Source organism: Salmo salar, chromosome ssa04, assembly GCF_905237065.1.
Source record: "Salmo salar chromosome ssa04, Ssal_v3.1, whole genome shotgun sequence".
Classification (NCBI taxonomy): Eukaryota; Metazoa; Chordata; class Actinopteri; order Salmoniformes; family Salmonidae; genus Salmo; species Salmo salar.
Window position 1 is genome coordinate 55518806 of NC_059445.1, and position 27136 is coordinate 55545941.

Genomic DNA, 27136 nt, shown 5'->3' on the forward strand with positions numbered 1-27136 from the left:
TCAGTTCAGAGGAGGGGGTTGAAGTCAGTTCGGAGGAGGGGTTGAAGTCAGTTCAGAGGAGGGGTTAAAGTCAGTTCAGAGGAGGGGGTTAAAGTCAGTTCGGAGGAGGGGATTGAAGTCAGTTCAGAGGAGGGGGTTGAAGTCAGTTCGGAGGAGGGGGTTAAAGTCAGTTCGGAGGAGGGGTTAAAGTTAGTTCGGGGAGGGGATTAAAGTCAGTTCGGAGGAGGGGGTTGAAGTCAGTTCAGAGGAGGGGGTTGAAGTCAGTTCGGAGGAGGGGGTTAAAGTCAGTTCGGAGGAGGGTTAAAGTCAGTTCGGAGGAGGGGGTTAAAGTCAGTTCGGAGGAGGGGTTAAAGTCAGTTCGGGGAGGGGATTAAAGTCAGTTCGGAGGAGGGGGTTAAAGTCAGTTCGGAGGAGGGGTTAAAGTCAGTTCGGAGGAGGGGGTTACAGTCATTTCGGAGGAGGGGGGTTAAGTCAGTTCGGAGGAGGGGGTTGAAGTCAGTTAGGAGGAGGGGGTTACAGTCATTTCGGAGGAGGGGTTAAAGTCAGTTCGGAGGAGGGGTTAAAGTCAGTTCAGAGGAGGGTAGTAAAGTCAGTTTGGAGGAGGGGGTTAAAGTCAGTTCAGAGGAGGGGAGTAAAGTCAGTTCGGAGGAGGGGTTAAAGTCAGTTCAGAGGAGGGTAGTAAAGTCAGTTTGGAGGAGGGGGTTAAAGTCAGTTCAGAGGAGGGGAGTAAAGTCAGTTCGTAGGAGGGGTTAAAGTCAGTTCAGAGGAGGGGAATAAAGTCAGTTCGGAGGAGGGGGTTACAGTCATTTCGGAGGAGGGGGGTTAAGTCAGTTCGGAGGAGGGGGTTGAAGTCAGTTAGGAGGAGGGGGTTAAAATCAGTTCAGAGGAGGGGTTAAAGTCAGATCAGAGGAGGGGGTTGAAGTCAGTTCGGAGGAGGGGGTTAAAGTCAGTTCGGAGGAGGGGGTTTAAGTCAGTTCAGAGGAGGGGGTTGAAGTCAGTTCGGGAGGAGGTGGTTAAAGTCAGTTCGGAGGAGGGGAGTAAAGTCAGTTCAGAGGAGGGGTAAAGTCAGTTCAGAGGAGGGGTTAAAGTCAGTTCGGAGGAGGGGTTAAAGTCAGTTCCGAGGAGGGTAGTAAAGTCAGTTTGGAGGAGGGGTTAAAGTTAGTTCAGAGGAGGGTAGTAAAGTCAGTTCGGAGGAGGGGTTAAAGTCACTTCAGAGGAGGGGAGTAAAGTCAGTTCGGAGGAGGGGAGTAAAGTCAGTTCGGAGGAGGGGGTTAAAGTTCGGAGGAGGGGGTTACAGTCAGTTCCGAGGAGGGGGGTAATCTCAGTACGGAGGAGGGGAGTAAAGTCAGTTCAGAGGAGGGAGTTGAAGTCAGTTCGGAGGAGGGGTTACAGTCAGTTCCGAGGAGGGGGGTAATGTCAGTTCGGAGGAGGGGATTGAAGTCAGTTCAGATGAGGGGGTTACAGTCAGTTCAGAAGAGGGGGTAAAGTCAGTTCAGAGGAGGGGGGTTAAGTCAGTTCAGAGTAGGGGGGTTAAGTTAGTTCAGAGGAGGTCAGGTGAGGTCAGTTGAGAGGAGGGGGTTGACGTCAGTTGATAGGAGGGGTTAAAGTCAGTTTGGAGGAGGGGTTAAAGTCAGTTCAGAGGAGGGGTTGAAGTCAGTTCGGAGGAGGGGGTTAAAGTCAGTTCGGAGGAGGGGGTTTAAGTAAGTTCAGAGGAGGGGTTGAAGTCAGTTCAGAGGAGGGGTAAAGTCAGTTCGGAGGAGGGGGTTGAAGTCAGTTCAGAGGAGGGGTTGAAGTCAGTTCGGAGGAGGGGGTTGAAGTCAGTTCAGAGGAGGGGGTTGAAGTCAGTTCAGAGGAGGGGTAAAGTCAGTTCGGAGGAGGGTGTTAAAGTCAGTTCGGAGGAGGGGTTGAAGTCAGTTCGGAGGAGGGGGTTACAGTCAGTTCGGAGGAGGGGGTTGAAGTCAGTTAGGAGGAGGGGGTTAAAATCAGTTCGGATGAGGGGGGTAAAGTCAGTTCAGAGGAGGGGGTTGAAGTCAGTTGGGAGGAGGCGGTTAAAGTCAGTTCGGAGGAGGGGGTAAAGTCAGTTCAGAGGAGGGGTTAAAGTCAGTTCGGAGGAGGGGTTAAAGTCAGTTCGGAGGAGGGGTTAAAGTCAGTTCGGAGGAGGGGTTAAAGTCAGTTCGGGAGGGGATTAAAGTCAGTTCGGAGGAGGGGGTTAAAGTCAGTTCGGAGGAGGGGTTAAAGTCAGTTCGGAGGAGGGGTTACAGTCAGTTCGGAGGAGGGGGTTGAAGTCAGTTAGGAGGAGGGGGTTAAAATCAGTTCGGATGAGGGGGGGTAAAGTCAGTTCAGAGGAGGGGGTTGAAGTCAGTTGGGAGGAGGCGGTTAAAGTCAGTTCGGAGGAGGGGGTAAAGTCAGTTCAGAGGAGGGGTTAAAGTCAGTTCGGAGGAGGGGTTAAAGTCAGTTCAGAGGAGGGTAGTAAAGTCAGTTTGGAGGAGGGGTTAAAGTCAGTTCAGAGGAGGGGAGTAAAGTCAGTTCGTAGGAGGGGTTAAAGTCAGTTCAGAGGAGGGGAATAAAGTCAGTTTGGAGGAGGGGTTAAAGTCAGTTCAGAGGAGGGGAGTAAAGTCAGTTCGGAGGAGGGGTTAAAGTTAGTTCGGAGGAGGGGTTAAAGTCAGTTCAGAGGAGGGGAGTAAAGTCAGTTAGGAGGAGGGGTTAAAGTCAGTTCGGAGGAGGGGTTAAAGTCAGTTCAGAGGAGGGGAGTAAAGTCAGTTCGGAGGAGGGGTTAAAGTCAGTTCGGAGGAGGGGAGTAAAGTCAGTTCGGAGGAGGGCGTTGAAGTCAGTTCGGAGGAGGGGGTTGAAGTCAGTTCAGAGGAGGAGAGTGAAGTCAGTTCAGAGGAGGGGTTAAAGTCAGTTCAGAGGAGGGGTTAAAGTCAGTTCAGAGGAGGGGGTTACAGTCAATTCAGAGGATGGGAGTAAAGTCAGTTCAGAGGAGGGGTTACAGTCAATTCAGAGGATGGGAGTAAAGTCAGTTCAGAGAAGGGGGTTAAAGTCAGTCCAGAGAAGGGGGTTAAAGTCAGTTCAGAGAAGGGGGTTAAAGTCAGTTCGGAGGAGGGGGTTGAAGTCAATTCGGAGGAGAGGGTAAAAGTCAGTTGAGAGGAGGGGGGTTAGAGTCAGATCGGAAAAGGGGGTAAAGTCAGTTCAGAGTAGGGGGGTAAAGTCAGTTCAGAGGAGGGGGTTAAGTCAGTTCAGAGGAGGGGGGTTGAGGTCAGTTGAGAGGAGGGGGGTTGAGGTCAGTTGAGAGGAGGGGGTTAAAGTCAGTTCAGAGGAGGGGTTAAAGTCAGTTCAGAGGAGGGGGGTTGAAGTCAGTTCGGAGGAGGGGGGTTAAAGGCAATTTCGGATGAGGGGGTTAAAGTTAGTTCGGAGGAGGGGAGTAAAGTCAGTTCAGAGGAGGGGTTAGAGTCAGTTCGGATGAGGGGTTAAAGTCAGTTCGGAGGAGGGGAGTAAAGTCAGTTCGGAGGAGGGGGTAAAGTCAGTTCAGAGTAGGGGTTAAAGTCAGTTCGGAGGAGGGGAGTAAAGTCAGTTCAGAGTAGGGGTTAAAGTCAGTTCAGAGGAGGGGTTAGAGTCAGTTCGGATGAGGGGTTAAAGTCATTTCGGAGGAGGGGAGTAAAGTCAGTTCGGAGGAGGGGTTAAAGTCAGTTTGGAGGAGGGGTTAAAGGAGGGGGTTAAAGTCAGTTCAGAGGGGTTGGGTTAAGACAATTCAAAGGCGGGTTAAAGTTAGTTCAGAGGAGGGGGTAAGTTCAGTGTTCCTTTATAACAATAAGGCAATTTGGTCCTCACAAATCTCTAGCCTTAATACAACGTCATTTCATATACTGAAAAAGGAACATCTGTCTACAGACCTTAATGTAACATGAATTAACTCATATCTGGGATGATATCAGAAACGAAGCCAAGCAGCCCCTCTAATGATAAGACAAGAGAATCCATTTGAGTTCCTCCTAATTCAGTTGGAAAGGAAGGTAACATCGTATAATGCTTTTACAAACCTGCTATCGAGAGGTGTTTACAGCCTGCAACAGATTCTGCAGTACTGTAGCGTATTATCCTCTATCTGTTTGAAATCAGGGCAATCTAGATGTAAATCACTCTCCAATCATAGTACAAAAACCCATCATTCAATCCCTTCTTCATCCTTATCAAACACATAGTATGACTGATAATTCCACCGGCTCTGATGACCAAAGTGAAAGACAGAAGACTGAACACACACTCACAGTTCCTCTTCTACATTCAAGAGGATAAAACTAAACGGGTGTTTCCATCTACCATTGCAGTGTGCAGACAAAACCCAATATGCCAACCTGAGAGCCCAAACACTAGCCTGGTCTCAACTCTGCAATACCAGATCTGGGACCAGGCTACCAAAAATGCAGCTTGAGGAGAGGTGGAACTGAGTGGAGAGGAGATAGTGTAGTGTGTAACGAGTAATAAACAGTGTACTGACTGGCCTGTGTTTCTTCTGCAGGCTGTTCTTGTTCTTCTTCTTGCCGTTGGTCTGAGGAGCCAGGCGTGGGTTGTTGTTTTCCTGGTCAGAATGCTGGTGATGGTTGCTATGGTTGTTGTGGTGGTTGTTAAGGTGGTTGTTGTGGGCTTTGCGGGTGTCCAGGCTGAATCCGTTAGGGACCCTGGGGGGCTTCTTCTTGTGCAGGGGGGGGCCTGCCTGGTTCTCCTGATGGTTCTCCTGGTTCTCCCTGCACTCCTGGGGCTTCATGGTCAGGTCCTTCTGGAGAGGAAGAGGGGAGAGGTGAGAGGTCAATTTTAGAATAAGGCTGTAATGTAACAAAATGTGGAAAAAGTAAAGGGCTGTGAATACTTTCTGAAGGCACTGTATATTCTGTAAAGAAAGAGGAGAGAAGAGGGGAGGTAAACACTCCATTACACTGAAACAAAGTAATTCAGGGTCAAGTCTTTCAAGCAACAGAGAGCGGAGAATAGACCGATAGCTGGGTCTTTATTTGACAATTTGAAAAATACAACTCCAGCCACAAAAGTACAGTGCAGGGGAGAAGGGGAGAGATGACAACTATACTGAAACAAATAAAGTATTTATTATTATCTTGTCGCTTGAGCGTACCAAAAGCAATTACATTCATTTAAATACATAATCCTGACAAAATAAGCCTCCTACACCTGATAAAGAGAGCTCATTACGATGATCATGAAAGCTAGGCTTAAAAATAGATAACAAATTCACATTTACAAATGCCAGTTAGGAAGTAGCTATTGTATCTGTGTTCTCCAGTGAGCCGTACTAAGAGAGACTGTTCTTCTCCCCTACAGAGGCCCACTGTGGGTCGTTAAGCACTAACGACACATTACACTTAAACATATTGTCACAGGAGAGTCTCATAGGCTAAGGATAGGAAAGCACCACGTTGCCTGTCTGTGATTAACCACATATCTATTAGAGCACGGCTGAGGATTAGGACACTCACACACACAGCAAATTGGCCAGTGTTACCTAGTGGTTATTTTTCAGTGTAACATTTCTAGTGCTGATTCAGGAGCAAAATTACATCTGTAAGTGTTAAATTAACACTCATTGGTGTAAAATAACCCCAGTGCTGGTGTTAATAACCACGGTTGAACCAAAACCACGCCCATCATTATCATATTTCCCAGCATGCTCTATTGTAGGTTGCTTTTTAGAATTGTTTGTTTCAATATCTATGTTTTTACATTGATTGATTAATTAATCTTATACTACTCAAATATAAATAACATACATTTTTCTAAACTAATCCAATCTGTTACTTGGACTTATTGCACCCGTTACTGAAATGGTTATTCCAGTCTAGATGCTTTAGGTAGTCTCATATCTTAGGCTTCCCAACCCTGTCGGTCATTCTGAATTCAGGTTGCGGGTGAATAAAATTCCAAATGTTAGATATCCCAACTCTGGCTGAATTCCATTAGGAATTACACATCACTTTGCAAGCCAGCATAATGTGACTTGCAGGCCTAATGTGGCCTGTAAAACATGAGTTTTAGGCCACTGTATTAAGGTAAAACTAGGCCCTCAAAATAAGGCCTTATGAAAGATTGTATTGTCTTAAAGAATTGTATTTTATTGAAAAACATATTCACTTAGGATCTTACTTGGTGAAGGACTGGAAATGAATGAATGCAACAACCATGTCTCTGTCACTAACAAATACAGTCAATGAAGTTCACCCTGTCAACACTCCCACACCCCCTGGTAAAACAGTGGGCACTTACACCTACACTACACTCCAATAACCAAACAAACCAATAACCAATACACCAGCCCTCACATCTCCTGTAATGTGCACTATTTTCCAACCAGATGGGGTTATACAGTTCAGAGGAGGGGGGGTTAAGTCAGTTCAGAGGGGGGGTTAAGACAGTTCAGGGGGGTTAAGTCAGTTCAGAGGAGTGGGGTTAAGTCAGGTCAGTTCAGAGGAGAGGGGGTAAAGTCAGTTCAGAGGAGGGGGTAAAGTCAGTTCAGAGGAGGGGGTAAAGTCAGTTCAGAGCAGGGGTGTAAAGTCAGTTCAGAGGAGGGGTAAAGTCAGTTCAGAGCAGGGGGGGAAAGTCAGTTCAGAGCAGGGGGGTAAAGTCAGTTCAGAGGAGGGGTAAAGTCAGTTCAGAGGAGGGTGTAAAGTCAGTTCAGAGCAGGGGGGAAAGTCAGTTCAGAGGAGGGGGGTAAAGTCAGTTCAGAGCAGGGGTGTAAAGTCAGTTCAGAGGAGGGGTAAAGTCAGTTCAGAGCAGGGGGGGAAAAGTCAGTTCAGAGCAGGGGGTAAAGTCAGTTCAGAGGAGGGGTAAAGTCAGTTCAGAGCAGGGGTGTAAAGTCAGTTCAGAGGAGGGGTAAAGTCAGTTCAGAGCAGGGGGGTAAAGTCAGTTCAGAGCAGGGGGTAAAGTCAGTTCAGAGGAGGGGTAAAGTCAGTTCAGAGGAGGGGGTAAAGTCAGTTCAGAGCAGGGGGGTAAAGTCAGTTCAGAGGAGGGGGTAAAGTCAGTTCAGAGCAGGGGGGAAAGTCAGTTCAGAGGAGGGGTAAAGTCAGTTCAGAGCAGGGGGGAAAGTCAGTTCAGAGCAGGGGGAAAGTCAGTTCAGAGGAGGGGTAAAGTCAGTTCAGAGGAGGGGGTAAAGTCAGTTCAGAGCAGGGGTGTAAAGTCAGTTCAGAGGAGGGGTAAAGTCAGTTCAGAGCAGGGGGTAAAGTCAGTTCAGAGCAGGGGGGTAAAGTCAGTTCAGAGGAGGGGGTAAAGTCAGTTCAGAGGAGGTGTAAAGTCAGTTCAGAGGAGGGGGTAAAGTCAGTTCAGAGCAGGGGTGTAAAGTCAGTTCAGAGGAGGGGGTAAAGTCAGTTCAGAGCAGGGGGGAAAGTCAGTTCAGAGGAGGGGGTAACGTCAGTTCAGAGCAGGGGGTAAAGTCAGTTCAGAGCAGGGGGGTAAAGTCAGTTCAGAGGAGGGGTAAAGTCAGTTCAGAGCAGGGGGGTAAGGTCAGTTCAGAGGAGGGGGTAAAGTCAGTTCAGAGCAGGGGGGTAAAGTCAGTTCAGAAGAGGGGGGTAAAGTCAGTTCAGAGGAGGGGGTAAAGTCAGTTCAGAGGAGGGGGGTAAAGTCAGTTCAGAGCAGGGGGGTAAAGTCAGTTCAGAGGAGGGGGTAAAGTCAGTTCAGAGGAGGGGGTAAAGATATCAGAAACGAAGCCAAGCAGCCCCTCTAATGATAAGACACAATTAAAGAATCCATTTGAGTTTCCCCTAATTCAGTTGGAAAGGAATGTAACATCGTATTTTCCAACGAGATGGGGTTATACAGTTTGACTGGGGGATCAATATAACAACTAATCTGCCACATAGAGGCTGTGTAGTGTACTGTACTGGAGCCATCCAAGCTAAACCTATGGAACAAATCAATGATATTATCTGTAAGGGGACTCATTTTGTTCCAGGCTTGTAGTAGCAGCAGGAGGAGCCACTCCATCCAGTCGCAGAGCCAATAGACAGACATTATAAACTGTCAACTCAAGTGACAGAGTTCCAGAATGGGTAGGTTGATGAGGATAATGGGTTTGGTGGGAGTGTTGGCTCTGATTCACTGAACCATTACCTTTACAACAAAGCCTAATTTTCCTCACAGAAAAACAAACAAATGCTGCATGCATCAACTAATTGTGTTCTCCTTTGTCTTCCACTCTCATCCAACACAAATAATGCAACAAGGCATGCATTGTCATTGTTAGTGTGATGTGTGGTTCTATGCCTCTTAAGAATCTGTTGTAATTTTTTTTTTAAAGACTATCCGTTGTGCATGTTCTTTTAAAGATGGAATCCACAGCCTACCAAGTGGCGCAGCGATCCAAGGCACTCCATCGCAGTGCTAGAGGCATCAGTACAGACCCGGGTTTGATCCAAGGCCCTGTCGCAGCCGGCCGCGACCGGGAGACCCATGAGGCGGCACACAATTGGCCCAGCGTAGTCCGGGTTAGGGGAGGGTTTGGCCGGGATCTCCTTGTCCCATCGCGCTCTAGCGATTCCTTGTGCCGGACGGGCACAGTGCACGCTGACTTTGGTCGCCAGCTGTACGGTGTTTCCTCCGACACATTGGTGCGGCTGGCTTCTGGGTTAAGCGAGCAGTGTATCAAGAAGCAGTGCGGCTTGACCGGGTTGTGTTTCGGAGGACGCATGGCTCTCGACCTTCGCCTCTCCCGAGTCCGTACGGAAGTTGCAGCGATGGGAAAAGACTGTAACTACCAATTGGATATCACAAAATTGGGAATTCGCTGTAAGGGAAACAGTGCCACTGTCCGCTCCACAACCGTTGTTATTATTTTGTTGATGAAGCGGAGGTGAGGAGCATTGCCCAACATAGGACATATTCTGCTGTTCTCTCATGCGTGCAATGTCAGAGGCGGGAAAAGCTGTGTTTGGTGTCTGCGGTAACTTCTTTGTTGTTGTGAAATCTTAAACGAACGTGGCAGTTTCACCATTAAGGTTTCCAGCTTTAAAAATGCCAGGACAAATTCCAGGATCCAGATCATACGCCAGGTTTAAGAACATATCATATGATGTCTAAAATACAGCACAAATCAGTTTTCATGCTCAATAGACTTCACAATGTGTTTCACTCCTGTGAAGGGCTGAGATATATGTGAAATAGAAAATACTATACATTGCCAGTTGAGGATTGGAAATGTTTGGGAGAAAAATGAAAAGCAAATGGTTACCTAGCCTAATGCTTGAGTCTGGAATAAAACAGTATTAGGAGGGAAAACACTTCTTCCACAAACTAGCTGTTAACTTCAAACAAATTCTGTTGAACAAGTCACCCAGTATAAAATTGTGAATGTGGATTTGTAGTGCTTTTTCCTCCTGCTATAAAATAGGACAATTGCTGATAGTAAAGACAGAATTATAAACTTCCAGTCACCTTTAAACTTGTGTTAACTGCAGTATCTCCATATAAATCACACATTTTGCCCTGACCCTCTCTCCACTCCTCAACACAGGGATGCAACAACTTAAAAACATATCTCTCTCTTTGGAACAAAACCAAGCACGTGTTTGATTATATCTGTTCTGTTCTTCTGATTGCGACTCCCCTTGGAAAACCATCAAACAGAATCAGAGGTTTCAGAAGGCTCAACTTGACAGAACACAATGAAGTAGTTAAACCCGCCAGGCACAAAAAGGCAGTTTGTCTGGGGCCAAGCAATAGTATAAGTGTGCTGCGTGTTCATTAGTGAGTGTGTGTGAGTGTGTGTGTATGTGTGATCACCCAGACACAGTGGAGGCCTGCTTAACTAATCAAACTCCACTCAGATCTGTGCTGGGAGCAGGTCCAGATATCATTGCACCATACACCAATCCACCACGCTAAACACAGAGAAGCTGTCCAGATATCACTGAACCATACTCCATCCACCACGCTAAACACAGAGAAGCTGTCCAGATATCACTGAACCATACAGCATCCACCACGTGAAACACAGAGAAGCTGTCCAGATATCACTGAACCATACAGCATCCACCACGTGAAACACAGAGAAGCTGTCCAGATATCACTGAACCATACAGCATCCACCACGCTAAACACAGAGAAGCTGTCCAGATATCACTGAACCATACAGCATCCACCACGCGAAACACAGAGAAGCTGTCCAGATATCACTGAACCATACAGCATCCACCACGCTAAACACAGAGAAGCTGTCCAGATATCACTGAACCATACAGCATCCACCACGCTAAACACAGAGAAGCTGTCCAGATATCACTGAACCATACAGCATCCACCACGCTAAACAACAGTGAGTGTGAATGATCCTAGAAATAGAATGAATTCATATTGGAAAATGATGCAGCACATGACAAAAGCAGAAGATGACTACTGTATAAGAATGTATGTTAATTAGGCTTAAAAAGTAGAATCCCTTATGAGCAATGCTACTTGCAATGCATTATTCTTTTGAATTCAATTCATTTGGATTGTTCAACATATTGTTATTCACCCTTCATGGAAAGGCCTTGACTAAATCAGCAGACGTGTCTATAATAACAGTACTATGAATAAAAGTCAACCAAATACACCAGCTATTTCACCTCACAGTATCCATCTCTCTGTTGCCTAGAGAGTGAGAGAGGGTAAAGCAACTTTCCATCCCAGCCGTGGTGAATCAGGAGGAGAAGAAAGTAAGTGGACACTTCATGGCTATGCTCTGCCTTTACCAGCTGCATGACTCAAAACATTCCCAGAAATGTTCCATATGCACAAAAAGCTTATTTCTCAGAAATGTTGTACACAAATTTGTTTACATCCCTATTTGTAAACATAATCCATCCAACTGACAGGTGTGGCATACTAAGAAGCTTATTAAACAGCATGATCATTACACAGGTGCACCTTGTGCTGGGGACAATAAAATGCCACTAAAAAATATGCAGCTTTATTACACAACACAATTTTACAGATGTCTCAAGTTTTAAGGCAGCGTGCAATTGGCATGCTGACTACAGAATGTCCACCAGAGCTGTTGCCAGAGAATTTAATGTTAATTTCTCTACCATAAGCCGCCTCCAACGTCGTTTTAGAGAATTTGGCAGTACGTCCAACCGGCCTCACAACTGCAGACCACATGTAACCACTCCAGCCCAGGACCTCCACATCCGGCTTCTTCACCTGCGGGATCGTCTGAGACTAGCCACCTGGACAGCTGATGAAACTGTGTTTGCCAAACCGGAGAATTTCTGCACAAACTGTCAGAAACCATCTCAGGGAAGCTCATCTGTGTCCTCGTCGTCGTCACCAGGGTCTTGACCTGACTGTAGTTCGGCATCGTAACCGACTTCAGTGGGCAAATGTTCACCTTCGATGGCCACTGGCATGTTGGAAAAGTGTGCTCTTCACGGATGAATCCTTGTTTCAACTGTACCGGGCAGATGGCCGATAGCGTGTATGGCATTGTGTGGGTGAGCGGTTTGTGAACAGAGTCCCCATGGTGGCGATCCTGAGGCCCATTGTCATGCTATTCATCCGCCGCCATTACCTCATGCTTCAGCATGATAATGCACAGCACCAAGTCGGAAAGATCTGTACAGAATTCCCGGAAGCTGAAAATGTCCCAGTTCTTCCATGGCCTGCATACTCATCAGACATGTCACCCATTAAGCATGTTTGGAATGCTCTGGATCGACCTGTACGACAGCGTGTTCCAGTTCCCGCCAATATCCATCAACTTCACACAGCCATTGAAGAGGAGTGGGACAATATTACACAGTCCACAATCAACAGCCTGATCAACTCTATGTGAAGGAGATGTGTCGTGCTGCATGAAGCAAATGGTGGTCACACGAGATACTAACTGGTTTTCTGATCCAATCCCCTACCTTTTTTTTAGGTATCTGTAACCAACAGTCTTGTGAAATCCATAGTTTAGGGCCTTATTAATTTATTTCATTTGACTGATTTCCTTTTATGAACTGTAACTCAGTAAAATCTTTGAAATTGTTGCATGTTGCGTTTATATTTTAGTTCAATGTGTATTTACCAGTCAAGGCTGCTAGAAGACATTGAAAGCGGCTCTTCTATGGCCTATGTTACGCAAGGAATTCAATGGCCTAAAGTAAGCAATACTACTACTGCTGTTCAACAATGTGTCTGGAGGCAAGCAGACTAACAGCTCTGCTCTGTCTAATGTATGAGTGGTATAGCAGCGAGGGCATCACAGAGGCAGAAATAAAAGGGGGTGATCATTTCTACAAAGAACACATCATTGGCAGTTTGAAAAGCTTGGGAGAATGCTGAATAACCATGGCTCATGATTCATACCCAGGGACACGAGACAAACTGCAATGAAGCTGCCGCTCACAGATGTTATGTGGATAGAGAGAGGGAGATCAGAGAAGATCAACCGCGACCAGCTCTAAGTATCTCATAATGTTTTAATAGCTTTGAAACCATTCTGAAACCATTCTGTCGCTCAGGGCTCTAGGGTAGAAAGAACCGCTGGCAATTCCACTGTCTCACATTCAAATCAAATTAGGGCGGTGCAGTTGCCGTACCAGGCTGTGACACAGCCCGACAGGATGCTCTCAATTGTGCATCTGTAAAAGTTTGTCAGGGTTTTGGGTGACAAGCCAAATTTCTTCAGCCTCCTGAGGTTGAAGAGGCGCTGTTGCGCCTTCTTCACCACACTGCCTGTGTGAGTGGACCATTTCAGTTTGTCTGTGATGTGTACGCCATTGTAAAGGTCTCTCTGGTATCAGCAGTGGCTCAAAACAAACCCCCTCTTCCTCTCTGCTAGCGAATGCTTTAAAGTGCAGATAAGACAACGTCTCGAGTGTATACAAAGGCAAGGGTGTCTGAAGCCTCTACAGCCACTGAGGCGAGGTGAGCAGTGAATTACTCCCCAACAGACAACACCATCTACAATGTGTTTATACGCACGCCTTTGTCTCTGTCTCCTGTGTTGATATGATAGCACATCCAGACCAATATCGGGCCTAGCAGCAGACTTCAAAAAATCCATAGCCAGCACACACACATAGATACTGTAAATACACACCCGCACAGGTGCACGGACACACGCACCAAACGCACACCAGTCTGGACAATCTGCTGGCATGTGCCTCATACAACAGAGACAAACCATTTTTTTAAATCTCTCCCTCTCTCTCTCTGTTCAGACAAACAGCACAACAAAAATGTTAAATTAACTTGACAAGAGGATATCTGCTGATCTGATTTCCTGATTGTGTTGGTTGTTCAACAACAGCAGACCCTTGGTAAGTTCATTTCACACACAGGACCCTAACAGGCTGGGGACTGGAGATGGGGAGCCTCGATCTGAAAGAAGAACAGAAGAAGAAGAGATTCCATTTGTATCACTCTTGTATTATTCCTTCACTCTGCTTGGTCCCGAGGGCAGCACAACCAGTCCCCCTCTCTAAAAGTACAGCAGCGCAGCGCTGTGTCATGGCTGGCTCTGCTCAACAGATCATATCAAAGACTAGAATCACAGCGCCTGCTGTCTGCTGCATCAGAGACTCAGGGAGAGGCTCAGGAGAATCATCATAACATGCACTGCTTAGCAATATGATGACGCCCTCTGGCAACATAATGTAACAGACAAGGAAGATGTCTAACTGGAACAATTCCCATTCAGCTATAAAACTACCTTTCTAGCTCAATGCAAAACCAACAGATCCAGATCTATGTGTGTAACATATTAGGTTAGGCATTAGAACTACAGTATAGTACAGTAACCACACACAGTGCAGAGAAACATTACCAAGCCCTGACAGCACAGCACCCTAATGAGTGGCAAACATATTCAGCATCAGTCATACAAGCACACAACATTTACCCTCATTAAATACACATGAGGAGTGGAGCACTGAGTGTGTGTGTGTGTCACATTGAAGAGATAGAGCCTGTCAGGCTGGTTATTCTGATGGTAATGATCATGTACTGGCTTCTAAAAGGCAATGCGGTGGTATTCATTAAGAAGGCTGCATTTACACAAGCAGCCCAATTCTGATCTTTTTTCCCCCCACTAATTGGTGTTTTTAATTTTTTTATTTATTTCACCTTTATTTAACCAGATAGGCAAGTTGAGAACAAATTCTCATTTACAATTGCGACCTGGCCAAGATAAAGCAAAGCAGTTTGACACATACAACAACACAGAGTTACACATGGAGTAAAACAAACATACAGTCAATAATATAGTAGAAAAATAAGTCTATATACAAAGTGAGCAAATGAGGTGAAATAAGGGAGGTAAAGGCAAAAAAGGCCATGGTGGCGAAGTAAATACAATATAGCAAGTAAAACACTGGAATAGTAGATTTGCAGTAGAAGAAAGTGCAAAGTAGAAATAGAAATAATGGGGTGCAAAGGAGCAAAATAAATAAATAAATACAGTAGGGGAAGAGGTAGTTGTTTGGGCTAAATGATAGATGGGCTATGTACAGGTGCAGTAATCTGTGAGCTGCTCTGACAGCTGGTGCTTAAAGCTAGTGAGGAAGATAAGAGTTACCAGTTTCAGAGATTTTTGTAGTTCGTTCCAGTCATTGGCAGCAGAGAACTGGAAGGAGAGGCGGCCGAAGGAGGAATTGGCTTTGGGGGTGACCAGAGAGATATAGCTGCTGGAGCGCGTGCTACAGGTGGGTGCTGCTATGGTGACCAGCGAGCTGAGATAAGGGAGAACTTTACCTAGCAGGGTCTTGTAGATGACCTGGAGCCAGTGGGTTTGGCGACGAGTATGAAGCGAGGGCCAGCCAACGAGAGCGTACAGGTCACAGTGGTGGGTAGTATATGGGGCTTTGGTGACAAAACAGAGGGCACTGTGATAGACTGCATCCAATTTATTGAGTAGGGTATTGGAGGCTATTTTGTAAATGACATCGCCGAAGTCGAGGATCGGTAGGATGGTCAGTTTTACGAGGGTATGTTTGGCAGCATGAGTGAAAGATGCTTTGTTGCGAAATAGGAAGCCAATTCTAGATTTAACTTTGGATTGGAGATGTTTGATGTGAGTCTGGAAGGAGAGTTTACAGTCTAACCAGACACCTAGGTATTTGTAGTTGTCCACATATTCTAAGTCAGAACCGTCCAGAGTAGTGATGCTGGACGGGCGGGCAGGTGCAGGCAGCGATCGGTTGAAGAGCATGCATTTAGTTTTACTTATATTTAAGAGTCTTCTGACCAATCAAATATGATATTTTTCAGAGCTGATTGGTCAAAAGATCAATTAGTGAAAAAAAAGATCTGAATTGGGCTGCCTGTGTGAACAACCCATGTAGCGTAGATTGTAAAGATCATAAATAGTAAATAGTCAGAAAGACAATCATCTTGTACTGAAATCTATCAAATCGTGGCAGACATAGTAGAGTGGATTTTCTCTTTGAAGCCCTAACCCTCTTCAGATTAACTAATTCCTCCTTATTTGATGACAGACGCGAAAGGAAATGAAGCGTTTGCTTGAACAGGCAGAGAGAAAGAGATTGGACATTCATACATATCTATTCAATGCAGTGGATCACATTATTACTCATTTGGACCTATTCATTTACTACTATTAGATTATCATTTAGGGGTGGAAACAATGCAAAACAAACAAACCCTTGGCAAGAACACATAATAAGACGTACGCTATAACTGTAGGCTATAACTGTAGGCTATAACTGGTAGCAGCATAATCAGACATTATACATATTTTAGATATTCACTGCCTTACATGATATAGTCATTTAGCCGAGCAGACCATGAACATATTGCTGTATCTCAAAACATTCCAAATGCACAAAGAAAGAGAACGGGAGGGAGGAGGAGGAGGAGAGGGATTATTGGGAGAATGTCAATACAGACAATGAATAATGGGGAAAGAGAAGAGAGAGAGAGTACTCAGATCAGGTGAGGTTTCAGAGTAAAGCTGAGAGTTTCTCTCTTTCTGCTCATTCCTCTCCCCTTGTCTTCTCTCTCAACCATCTCCTCCATTATCCGGACCACTATAGGGAGATACTAGGGAGAAGGTAGTAATCCTGTATACATACTGTATAGGCCACTGCTGTTCTGTACTGTAACTGTTACCATTCATTTCTGTGCTCAATAACTCACACACTCCTCTCCTCATGATTTAAGTGTGTATCCTTTAGTGCTCTAAAACATAAGTTGTTTGCGCACTGCGGTGATGCCGGAACAACAATGGTAGTACAACAACAGCTCTCTCCTGGGATCTCGAGAGGTAATGCTTGATTTAACAAGACCTTTTTTGTGATTCACAGCAGAAAATGCTTCCTGTGAGAGGACAGAGGGAGTAGAGGGGGGAATAGTGAAAAGCTGAGTTTTTAGGGCTGATGACAGCTGAGTTTATCTCTCCTCTCCGGTAAAACCAAACTGCTGTCTGTCAGGCTAGGGAAGCAGCAGATGATCTAGTGACAGTGACAAACTGACACGCTGCCTTTGATTTGCACATGCACAGTTTGGCACAGACGACCGTTAGACCCGATGATGTGTTTCTACGCATGAGCTTAGCTAGCCAACAACGCAATTACATCGCCTACAAACGCTATCGGGGATTTCTATTGGAGAAGCAGTCTGACAATGGTCATACTGTACTGTCTTTGCTAGAATCAAGCTTATATGTCTTGAGATAAACTAACTAGCCAGGGAATGCAGGCTAGATACTTTGTCCGCACCTAGAAGTGTATGTGGGAGAAAACTTGGGAAACCTTTCAACGTGAGATGTAGGCCTGGAAATAGGTGGGTGCTTACAATAACTAAGTACATGGCTGAACTCAGTGTGTCCTCCATAATACCCATCCCTCCTTCCCTCTCGTGACGTGGGGTTTCTAATGGGATAGCATGGCTTCAGCGAAACAGGCAAGGTTGCTTAGCAACTGGGTACAGCAAGCACATCATTAGACTGCACTGATGCTCACTCAAACCTCCATAACCTGTCTCACTCAACCCTCCATAACCTGTCTCACTCATCTTTCCATAACCTGTCTCACTCATACCTCTATAACCCGTCTCACTCAAACCTCTTTAACCTGTCTCACTCAACCCTCCATGACCTGTCTCACTCATCTCTCCATAACCTGTCTCACTCAAACCTCTTTAACCTGTCTCACTCAAACCTCTATAACCCGTCTCACTCAAACCTCTATAACCCGTCTCACTCAAACCTCTTTAACCTGTTGGGGCTCGGGGGCAGTATTGAGACATTTTGAAAAAAATATGTGCCCATTTTTAACTGCCTCCTACACCAACTCAGAAGCTAGGATATGCATATTATTAACACATTCGGATAGAAAACACTCTGAATTTTCTAAAACAGTTTGAATGGTGTCTGTAAGTATAACAAAACTCATATTGCAGGCAAAAACCTGTGAAAAATAGATCCAAAGAAATGTGAATTTTGTGACTGTACTATTTAGTGTCATTGTTTTATAGATACCATAGTGAGAAAGGATTCATTTCGCAACACCTACGGCTTCCACTAGATGTCAACGATCTTTATAAAGTTGTTTGAAGCGTCTATGATAAACAGAGAGCAAATTAGAATCCAAGGAAGTTGACATGTCATCACTTCATTTTTTTGCGCCTGCGCATAAATCTGAGAAACGTGAGTTTGTCATCATTTTTTATCTAGACATAGGATAGGTTGTGTGAAAATATTACTGATGTTTAACGTTAAAAATGGACCAAAAGATTAATGCTAAACAACATTTGACATGTTTGAACGAACATAAATAGATTATTTACTAGGTTTTTTTAGCTTTTCGGCGTGATTTTACCAGCCCCACACCACGTTTTGTGGGAGCATAATGAACGCTAAGTACTTGGTGTTATTTGGACATAAATTATGAACTTTGTCAAAAGAAACCACATTTGTTCCGGACCTGGAATGCCTTCCGGACCTGGGATCCTGCCTTCTGATGGAGATAATCAAAGGTAAGGGGTATTTACAATGTTATTATCGATTTTAGATGATGCTAACTGTATAGCATAGCCTGTTGTTCTTAGCATAGCACCCCGTTTATTGCAAAATGTGATTTCCCAGTAAAGTTATTTTGAGATCTGGCCATTCGGTAGCAATTACGAGATGATAATATATTATTCTTTGAATGACAATATTATAATTTACCAATGTTTTCGAATAGTAATTTTGTTATGTTCACCGGAAGCATTTCAGAGAAGAAAAAATCTGAATTTCACGCTACTGTAAAATGCTGTTTTTGGATATAAATATGAACTTGATGGAACAAAAAATGCATGTATTGTATAACATAATGTCCTAGGAGTGTCATCTGATGGAGATTGACAAAAGTTAGTGCATAATTCAAGCTGGTTTCTGCTTTTGGTGACGCCTGACCTTGAATTGAAAATGGATGTTTGTACTTTTGTGGCTATGTACTGTCCTAACATAATCTAACTTTATGCTTTTGCCGTAAAGCCTCTTTGAAAATCGAACAATGTGGTTAGATTAAGGAGATGTTTATCATTTAAATTGTGTAAAATAGTTGATTGTTTGAGAAATTGAAATTATTTGATTTTTGATGTTTTGAATTTCCAGCCTTGTTAGCAATCCCGGCTCGGGGTTCATTGCTAACCTGTAGCCCCAACAGGTTTTAACCTGTCTCACTCAAACCTCCATGACCTGTCTCACTCATCTCTCCATAACCTGTCTCACTCATCTCTCCATAACCTGTCTCACTCATCTCTCCATAACCTGTCTCACTCATCTCTCCATAACCTGTCTCACTCAATTCTCCTTAACCTGTCTCACTCAACCCTCCATGACATGTCTCACTCAACCCTCCATGACATGTCTCACTCAACCCTCCATAACCTGTCTCACTCAAGCCTCCATAACCTGTCTCACTCAACTCTCCATAACCTGTCTCACTCAACCCTCCATGACCTGTCTCACTCAACCCTCCATAACCTGTCTCCCTCAACTCCATAACCTGTCTCGCTCAACCCTCCGTGACCTGTCTCATTCAACCCTCCATAACCTGTCTCACTCAGTCCTCTATAACCTATCTCACTCAATCATCTATAACCTGTCTCACTCAAACCTTCATAATGTCTCACTCTGTCATCCATAACCGATATCACTCAATCTTCCATAACCTGTCTCACTCAATTTTCTTTAACCTCTCATAAAATTTTCCATAACCTGTCTGAGTACTTGTTGCTTTCTCGATCCATCAATACATGACAAATCTGAACATTTTGTTTAAGAGAAACTAAATTTAGCTTTCTTAATACAGCACAGTGCAAACCAACTCTGACATAATTATGCTGTATCAACCATTTAAATCTGGTTAGACAAAGGAATCAAGTCTAACTCAAATCTTTTTGATTACAATGATAAAAGAGGAACTGTTGGGACATGTGCTGCTGCATTCTCCCAAGTCCTGACAAAACACTGAAATTAAAGTTGGTAGATTACCCCCAAAAAGTATAATAATATAGTTCACACCAATGACAAGAATTCAGTCCAACATTCATTTCAAACATTCACAATACTCAGCTGGATACAAAAAAATCAACTAATCAACACTGCTCTTTGAGGTTAAGTGCACTTACAATAAGCTACAATATCACAATCAGTGCACTAAGGATAGGGCATTATAACATACCCAATAATGAGTTAATGCCATTGCACAAACATGTGCTCGGTTAATGTTCAGTTAAATCAATAGGTTAGCGCATGCTGTTCTCTGTGAGAGGAGGCGAGACAAGATCTATTTCCTCCTCCTAATGTAAAACTCTATAAGCTGAGGCTTCATTCGTGGTCTCCAGCGACCTGCCACCTGCACTATTTATAGGTTGTACACATTAAAGCTAACAGTGGAACGTGAACTCACAGGCCTCCGCTCCAGGCATGGCCCTGCCATGCTAAACAGAAACAGAGTGAAAGCCAGGCGAGAGCGGGCTCCAGGGCAGTAGTAATGGGCATTCTGGCTCTTTTCAGTGAGCCGGCTCTTTTGGCTCCCAAACGGCTCTTTAAAAAAAATATGTTTTGTATTTTTACAAGTCAAACAGTTTGGGATAGTTGTTTGCGATAGACTATGATTGGTGTTAAAATAATTCTAATTATATCATACTCTACCTTAAACACAATGTATTTAAAAATGCATTGGTTTGTTATGAAAAAGAATGCTATTAAACATTTGCATTTAAAGTATAACTTTTTAATGTATATAAACAAAGTGCATATAAATCTGACCATTCAAAACGAATACAATCTGAACAGCAATATAGAATATTGCACCATATCAATGAAAAATAAATAACAATGTGCAAAACTGCAGCATCCCACTTAAAACATTAAACTGGTCCCTCTTTTCTCTCTCTTCTTTATTGCCATGTTATAACCAGCAGCACACAGCAATGCTGACCATATTTTGCTTTTATGAGAGATTTGAATTCAGAAATGCAAGCTGCCTCACTTTCAAGGGGCTGATGTGGTTTCTTCTCTCAGTACAGACATAGACTTTGGCATAAACTGGTCCTTAGAAGACTATGTTGCTGTGGGTTGCGGAGTAGGCCTACTTGACTGAGTGGATACAGCTCCATGCGTGGAGGTGCTGGCTCCACCACTATCACTAGCAGGCCCGCTAGTTTCTCGAAGTTCCGCTACAGCTAGCTTCACAGTTGGGTGCACAGTTTGCATATGCTGGTGTAGGTTGTGCGTAGAACCGGCTTTATATGAGATTTTATTTTGGCAAATTCTACACTGTGCTCTAACATTGTCTACATTATTAAAATGCATCCAAATGCTACTGTGCTTCCGACTCATTTTCCAGCTGTTGTTTTCACGGCTGTCCTTCCTCTCTCTCCTCGGCTGCTAAGTGTGTGACTGTGAGTCAGTTGGCTCGGCCCTCCCTCACGCATCTTTGGTTCATTGGTTGACACTGCATGTCTGATTGACAGGAACAACAGGTTTGGCTGTTAGTCTGAGCAGACAGTCAGAACGAATGTGTGTGCGCTTGAGCATTTAGGCCTATATCAATGTATTTCTTTTTTCGTTCTTTGAATTAGTTAATTCCATTAATTTAAATCTTTTGATTATTCATATCTTAATTTTGTAATATTTTTATGAATAGATTCGGCTCTTCTGATGTGCGAGCCGGCTCCCAACGTTCACCTACAACAGACGGCCCTTAGAGCCGACTCATTCGCAAATGACCCATCACTACAGGGCAGTGCTTTGCTGCTGCTGAAGGAAAAAGGAAATACTGAGACATGCTGGAAATGTGCAGAAATATAATTCCTTAGCTAGATACAATTGAGAGAGAGAGAGAGAGAGAGAGAGAGAGAGAGAGAGAGAGAGAGAGAGAGAGCGAGAGAGCTTGAGCCCAAGACGTGATGGGTCAAAAGTACATAGAGGTGACGTGTCTAGCAATAACTTGGGATTTTACCCTCAGAAAGCTGTCGATGGACATGGATTTTCACCTCATGTACAGTAGAAGATAGCGGGCCACATCAGGATGATGTACAATGAAGATGCCTCTAGAAATAGCCTACTTATGTTTCTGTAGGCATATGTTGCATTAGGGTTCTCTGGAAATAAATGTTAGGAGGCTTGTTTAGCCACCAAACATGTTTGCTATGCAAATTAATTATGATTTTTAAATATCAAACAGAACTGATTAAATCAGTTGAGTAAAACAGTTCCCTTTCTGGAATGACACATAATGACACATATTAACGTTCCATTTTCCAATGAGTCATTCATTAGATAGGAGCGTTCATTTTTGTTTTATGTCTCCGCTGGCTTCCCCACTAACAGACCAGACCATGTGATTTATGACCAGTGACAGGTGTTTGTCCAACAGTGTCACTGATAGATCACAGCTTATGGCTACTGATGGGATATTTTACGCTCTGTAACCAGGTTTCCACCCAATGTTTTTATGCAAGTAAATGACATGTTGGATAAAACACTTCATGACAGGCCTGATGGAAACAGCAAATTTGTCAGCACGCTTTCCAATTGTCGACAACACAAAATACGCTAGACAAGGTGGGATCTTTTTGTGTCAGTAAAATGAACTATGTGACAAATGGCAGTGGAAATGCCTTAATGCACAAATATTGATATAATATCCATGATATCAAAGTAAACATGGAGTCACGCGATGTTGTGTGGTCCTCCCACTACAACTCGGGAAAGCAGGCAATTTACTACAGATGAAATAAGTTATGATGAACTTCACAGGGTGGTGAAAGTGCACGGTGATGAGCTTGAAGCTCCTTTCCAATAAATATTGAGGGTTTTACTCTGGTGATATGATGATCTCGCTCTTTTGTCCATAATAATCTCATTATGCAGGTAGCCTACCTGCAGGTAGCCTACCTGCACTGTAACTGCAAGCTGTTGGCTAGAGCAGAACATACCAAAACCAGTGGGCACATTCGCTATATAATGCAACATTTATTGTGACAAAACCATCAGTAGAGTTGAAAATGCAATGGAAACCCATTTCACTTGTATTCTTTATTCGGTACGTGAGAATTTAACCGCTAAAGTTATTTTTATGTACACTATATCATCACGGACAGCATTTTATCTGCAAAAAGTCAATTTGATGGAAACACATCTCGGATGGGAAAATGTTTTAATGCAGATTTTTTAATATTCTCATGAAAATCTGTCGCCAATTGGATTGAAACCTAGCTTGTGGTCCTGAGAGCAATAGCAGCCTGGAGAGAGGAATCATTCAACAGGCATTCTAGACTAGAGAAACTCTGTGCGTTAAGTTACTACTTCGTCCTTGGCAATAGTGATTTAGACAAAGCCCTGATGTAGAGAAGGACACAGGTGAGGAAATGATGGTGTAGCTAAACCGGATAGTTTTATAATCATACAAACTACGTTGGTTTCTATAAGTTGACCTATCTTATCTGTGATCTGTGCTTTCCTTTCCCAAACTAACCATTTTGCATCTCAGGACATGGTTTTATATAATTTTTTGGTATAATTTTGTGGGCGGTGTGCTTTGCAGAGATCATACACCACGTTTCAAGGAAAAAACAAACCACTCCCAAAGTTCCTGAGAAAACAAGAGAGAGATGACAACAGAATGAAAATGCGAAAACATCATGAAAATATTTATTGGAAATATTAACGTGATTAAGGCCCAAAGTGGTTTCTCTCCTCCGTTAAGTCTTGTTAAGCTTGTCTAATCTCATTGACCTACATAAAGATCTCAACGTTGTATCTGTCCCATTATGGCGTCTGAGAGTGCACGGGTTGCGCCATCAGTGGCGACCCATCATTCAGGGCAGGTGGAATAGAGTCCCACATGTTTTGAGACCCACATTTTTTGCTATTTTATATATATTTTTTAAGTATACTTTTTTTGGTGGGAGGGGGCTTGCCTGTTTTGCATGCTTTTTTGGCATTAATATGTGTCAAATATCAGTTTGCAAACAATGTAAAATAAGTTAATAAATCTGCATAAAAACATGGTCTCTTTTTTTGCTTTCTTGAGTAAGGCAGCTCCAAAATGCAGGTGTTTCAGCCTAGCTCAGTGCTTTCTGTGGTGGTGGGGCAGCCAGGATATGAAGAGAAATAATGAATAGAAATTATAGATAAAACGTATTGGTGCTTATCAGCCATTGGTCATGAACATTGCACAAGTTGGAAATCTCAAATTCAACAATGAGTGGTTTGGAAGGAATCAGTTGCTAACTACAAGCATTGCAAAGCAATCACTAGCCTGCTATTCAGTGGAGATTCTGTGTGGTCCCAGTCTGGGATTAAATATTAAACATTGGCCATGCTGTCAACGAAGCATTATTTGTGCCACGCTAAAAACAACTGTTAACGAGCTCCAACTGGGAAAATAAGTTTTGAACGGTCATCCAACTCAGAATTGTATATCCGGAACTCTGTCCCCTTTCTAGAGGTACGTCCTGAAGATCACTGATGTCATCATGATTCGACCTTGTTTTTTTCAGAGGGCCCAGTTGTTTTGAATGCACCATAAATCCAGAGAATGTCAGACTTTGATGGCAAAGTTTGATGATAAAATTTGCCCACGAAGGACCGCCACGCCACCTTCCTGTTCAAGTGAGCACAGCACAACAAGGTGAGTCCAAAAATTTATTCTATGCTACTGCATAAATTATGTAATATGCCAGGAAGATATATATACTGTAGCTAAGAAAGTAATACTAAGTGTATGTTGTGTAGTAAGCTGTTAGTAGCCCATGTGCCTCACCCTAATAATTTGATTTATTTTCCCCTCTTAATTTCGCCTACTGTTCTCACTTGGTGGTGCACATGTACACTATAACCTCTTTTAGAGAAATGTAATCATCAAATATTGTAAGAGCTTTCATTGTCTGCTTAAATGCCCCATTTATTTATCCTATGGTTCTGACTTGGTGTACAGGGAGAACACTCTAAGAATGGCCCATGTTCTGAATTCTGTCGCTGTACATTTCAAAAGCGCTGAACAAATGGCTATATTGACAACGTCCGTCCTAGCACGCTCATTAATGTCTCAATCTAAATGACGGATTGCCTCTTATCCGCTTGTCATCCCCTTAAGCCATAGTTTGTACATCTCAATTGTCAGTGGAAACCACATTTGTTTAAGCAAGTCAGCCATATCAGCTATGTTTTTTAAAAAGGCAATAAATGAGGATGAATGAACTGTTTCGCTGCCAGACAAGTCTCCGCTGATAGCCAGGTGTAACAGTGGTAAGGTGTTAGGACTGCTGTTGGGACTCTGCTGTTGGGACAGCTTTATGTAGGCCCTAACAGTTTGTGGGCACCGTTTGTCACCGTTATTGTGCAATTAATGTATTGTTTAGTGTTGTGTTGTCAAATCAAATTTTTGGGGTCACATACACATGCTTCTAGTTCCGACAGTGCAGTAATATCTAACAAGTAATCTAACAATTCCCCAACAACTACCTAATACACACAAATCTAAAGGGATGGAATAAGAATATGTACATATAAATATACGGATGAGCGTTGGCCGAGCGGCATAGGCAAGATGCAGTAGATAGTATAAGGTACAGTATTTACATATGAGATGAGTAATGTAAGATATGTTAACATTATTAAAGTGGCATTGTTTAAAGTGACTAGTGATCCATTTATTAAAGTGGCCAGTGATTTGAGTCTCTATGTAGGCAGCAGCCTCTCTGAGTTAGTGATTGCTGTTTAACAGTCTGATGGCCTTAAGATCAAAGCTGTTTTTCAGTCTCTCGGTCCCAGCTTTGATGCACCTGTACTGACCTCGCCTTCTGGATGGTAGCGGGGTGAACAGGCAGTATCTCCCCTCCTGCTTACCCAGAACAACATTATTACACTGTATCATCATAACTAAGCCATGTAATCTATTATATATTCAAATCATTTGAGCTGGTGTTACAGGAATATGTTACAGGTCAGCCATAGCTTCAGGACGATGTCACAGAGGACAAACACTGTAAACACACTCCCACAGTCTAAAGAGGCCGCTGATTTCTCTCTCAGTCCCTCCTGTCTGTATTATTGCTGGGGAAACAGTGAAACAGTAAAACCGGATATTTTCTGGCGACTCGGCATAGGCTAGTCTGGATAGGCCCCCTCCAGTTGACAGCCTAGTATTTATTCAATATAGTACATATCCTAGGTTAAGTGTAGTGGCTTTTCTGGCATGCATCCCACAATTTTTGTTTTTGTTTGCCCCTCCAAGATTTACATGCTAAAATCGCCACTTAGCATCATTGAGGCATCTCCATTTTGAAGTAGTCCATTTTCTTCTTCTACTACTTCTATGAGATGGTAATCAAACTGAAAGGGTGCATACTGCCACCTGGAGTGTGTTGTTTGAACAGTTATAAATTGGTACCCCTACGGTCAAGTGTGGCCTTTCACTGTTTCCCCAGCAATAATACAGACAGGAGGGACTGAGAGAGAAATCAGCAGCCTCTTTAGACTGTGGGAGTGTATTTACAGTGTTTGTCCTCATCGTCCTGTCTTATCGTCCTGAAGCTATGGCTGACTAACAGGCATTATATCAAACAGTCTCAAAAGACAGGAGGGGTGTTCATTTTAGCTTCACTCAACCACCAACAAAATGGGTGGATGCAATGTGGAATGGTGGGTTTATCTGCATGTAAACCAATAATTAAAAGACAAACAGATACAACAATGCTAAATAATGATAATGATTGTATTCATGAATGCCATCAGCAGGAATTTTAACAGAACAGAAGTGCTGGTACTGGAACTATACTTGAAGGAAACAAGAAACACTGCAGCCTGAACATTTAATGTCATAATTACCCGAATTATAGCAATGTATTAAAATGTAATTGATTTAATCAGTTATCTCAAAATAGTCAACCAAAACATCTCTATGCACAAGCTGTCCACCAATTACTTAATTTGATGTGAATATGCAAATGGAGTTGCTCCAAATTAGCTAGAGATGGTGTCACGTCCTGACCATAGTAAGATGTTATTTTCTATGGTAGAGTAGGTCAGGGCGTGACAGGGGGTGTTTTTCTATGTCTTGTATTTCTATGTTCATGTTCTAGTTTTGTATTTCTATGTTGGTTTTGTTTGGTATGATCTCCAATTAGAGGCAGCTGGTCCTCGTTGTCTCTAATTGGAGATCATACTTAAGTAGGGTTTTTTTTCTTCCCACCTGGGTTTGTGGGAGATTAGTTTTGAGTAGTGTCTGTTTCACCTCTGCGTCACGGTTTGTTGTTTTTTTGTCATTCAAGTTTATTTATGTATTGCATAGTTTCACAGTTTAAATAAAATGTGGAACGACACACACACTGCACTTTGGTCCGCTCATTCCTACGACAACCGCGACAGACAGATTCACGCAGCACCAGCAAATTACTACCATGATGTTCCACCCAACAGCTCCTCAACCCCGGCCCCATTCTACATGCTCCCTGCCCCCCTCATACTGACCCCCTCGATCCCCCCATCCTGATGCTATTGAGTTTACAATAAATTACATGATTTCCAGAGGTGGCACAAGGTGTTATTAGGAGTTGATTAGTTTGTGTGTGTGTGTGTCCAAAACCCCACAAAACCAAATAAAAAAGAAACACATTAGAACTGTATAGGCTATCAGAAAAAACACACACTTCC

At 43.5% G+C, this 27136-nt stretch overlaps 1 protein-coding gene across 8 annotated transcripts in view; it reads right to left on the minus strand.

The window, feature by feature from the left end:
• LOC106603524 (autism susceptibility gene 2 protein) overlaps positions 1-27136 on the minus strand; it is a 505996-nt gene that overhangs the window by 403734 nt on the left and 75126 nt on the right. For all 8 annotated transcript variants that reach the window (XM_045717118.1, XM_045717116.1, XM_014197335.2 and 5 more), the window contains exon 3: positions 4496-4774. In XM_045717118.1, coding sequence (XP_045573074.1) covers positions 4496-4774 — 279 coding nt within the window. The remainder of the gene's footprint in view (positions 1-4495; positions 4775-27136) is intronic.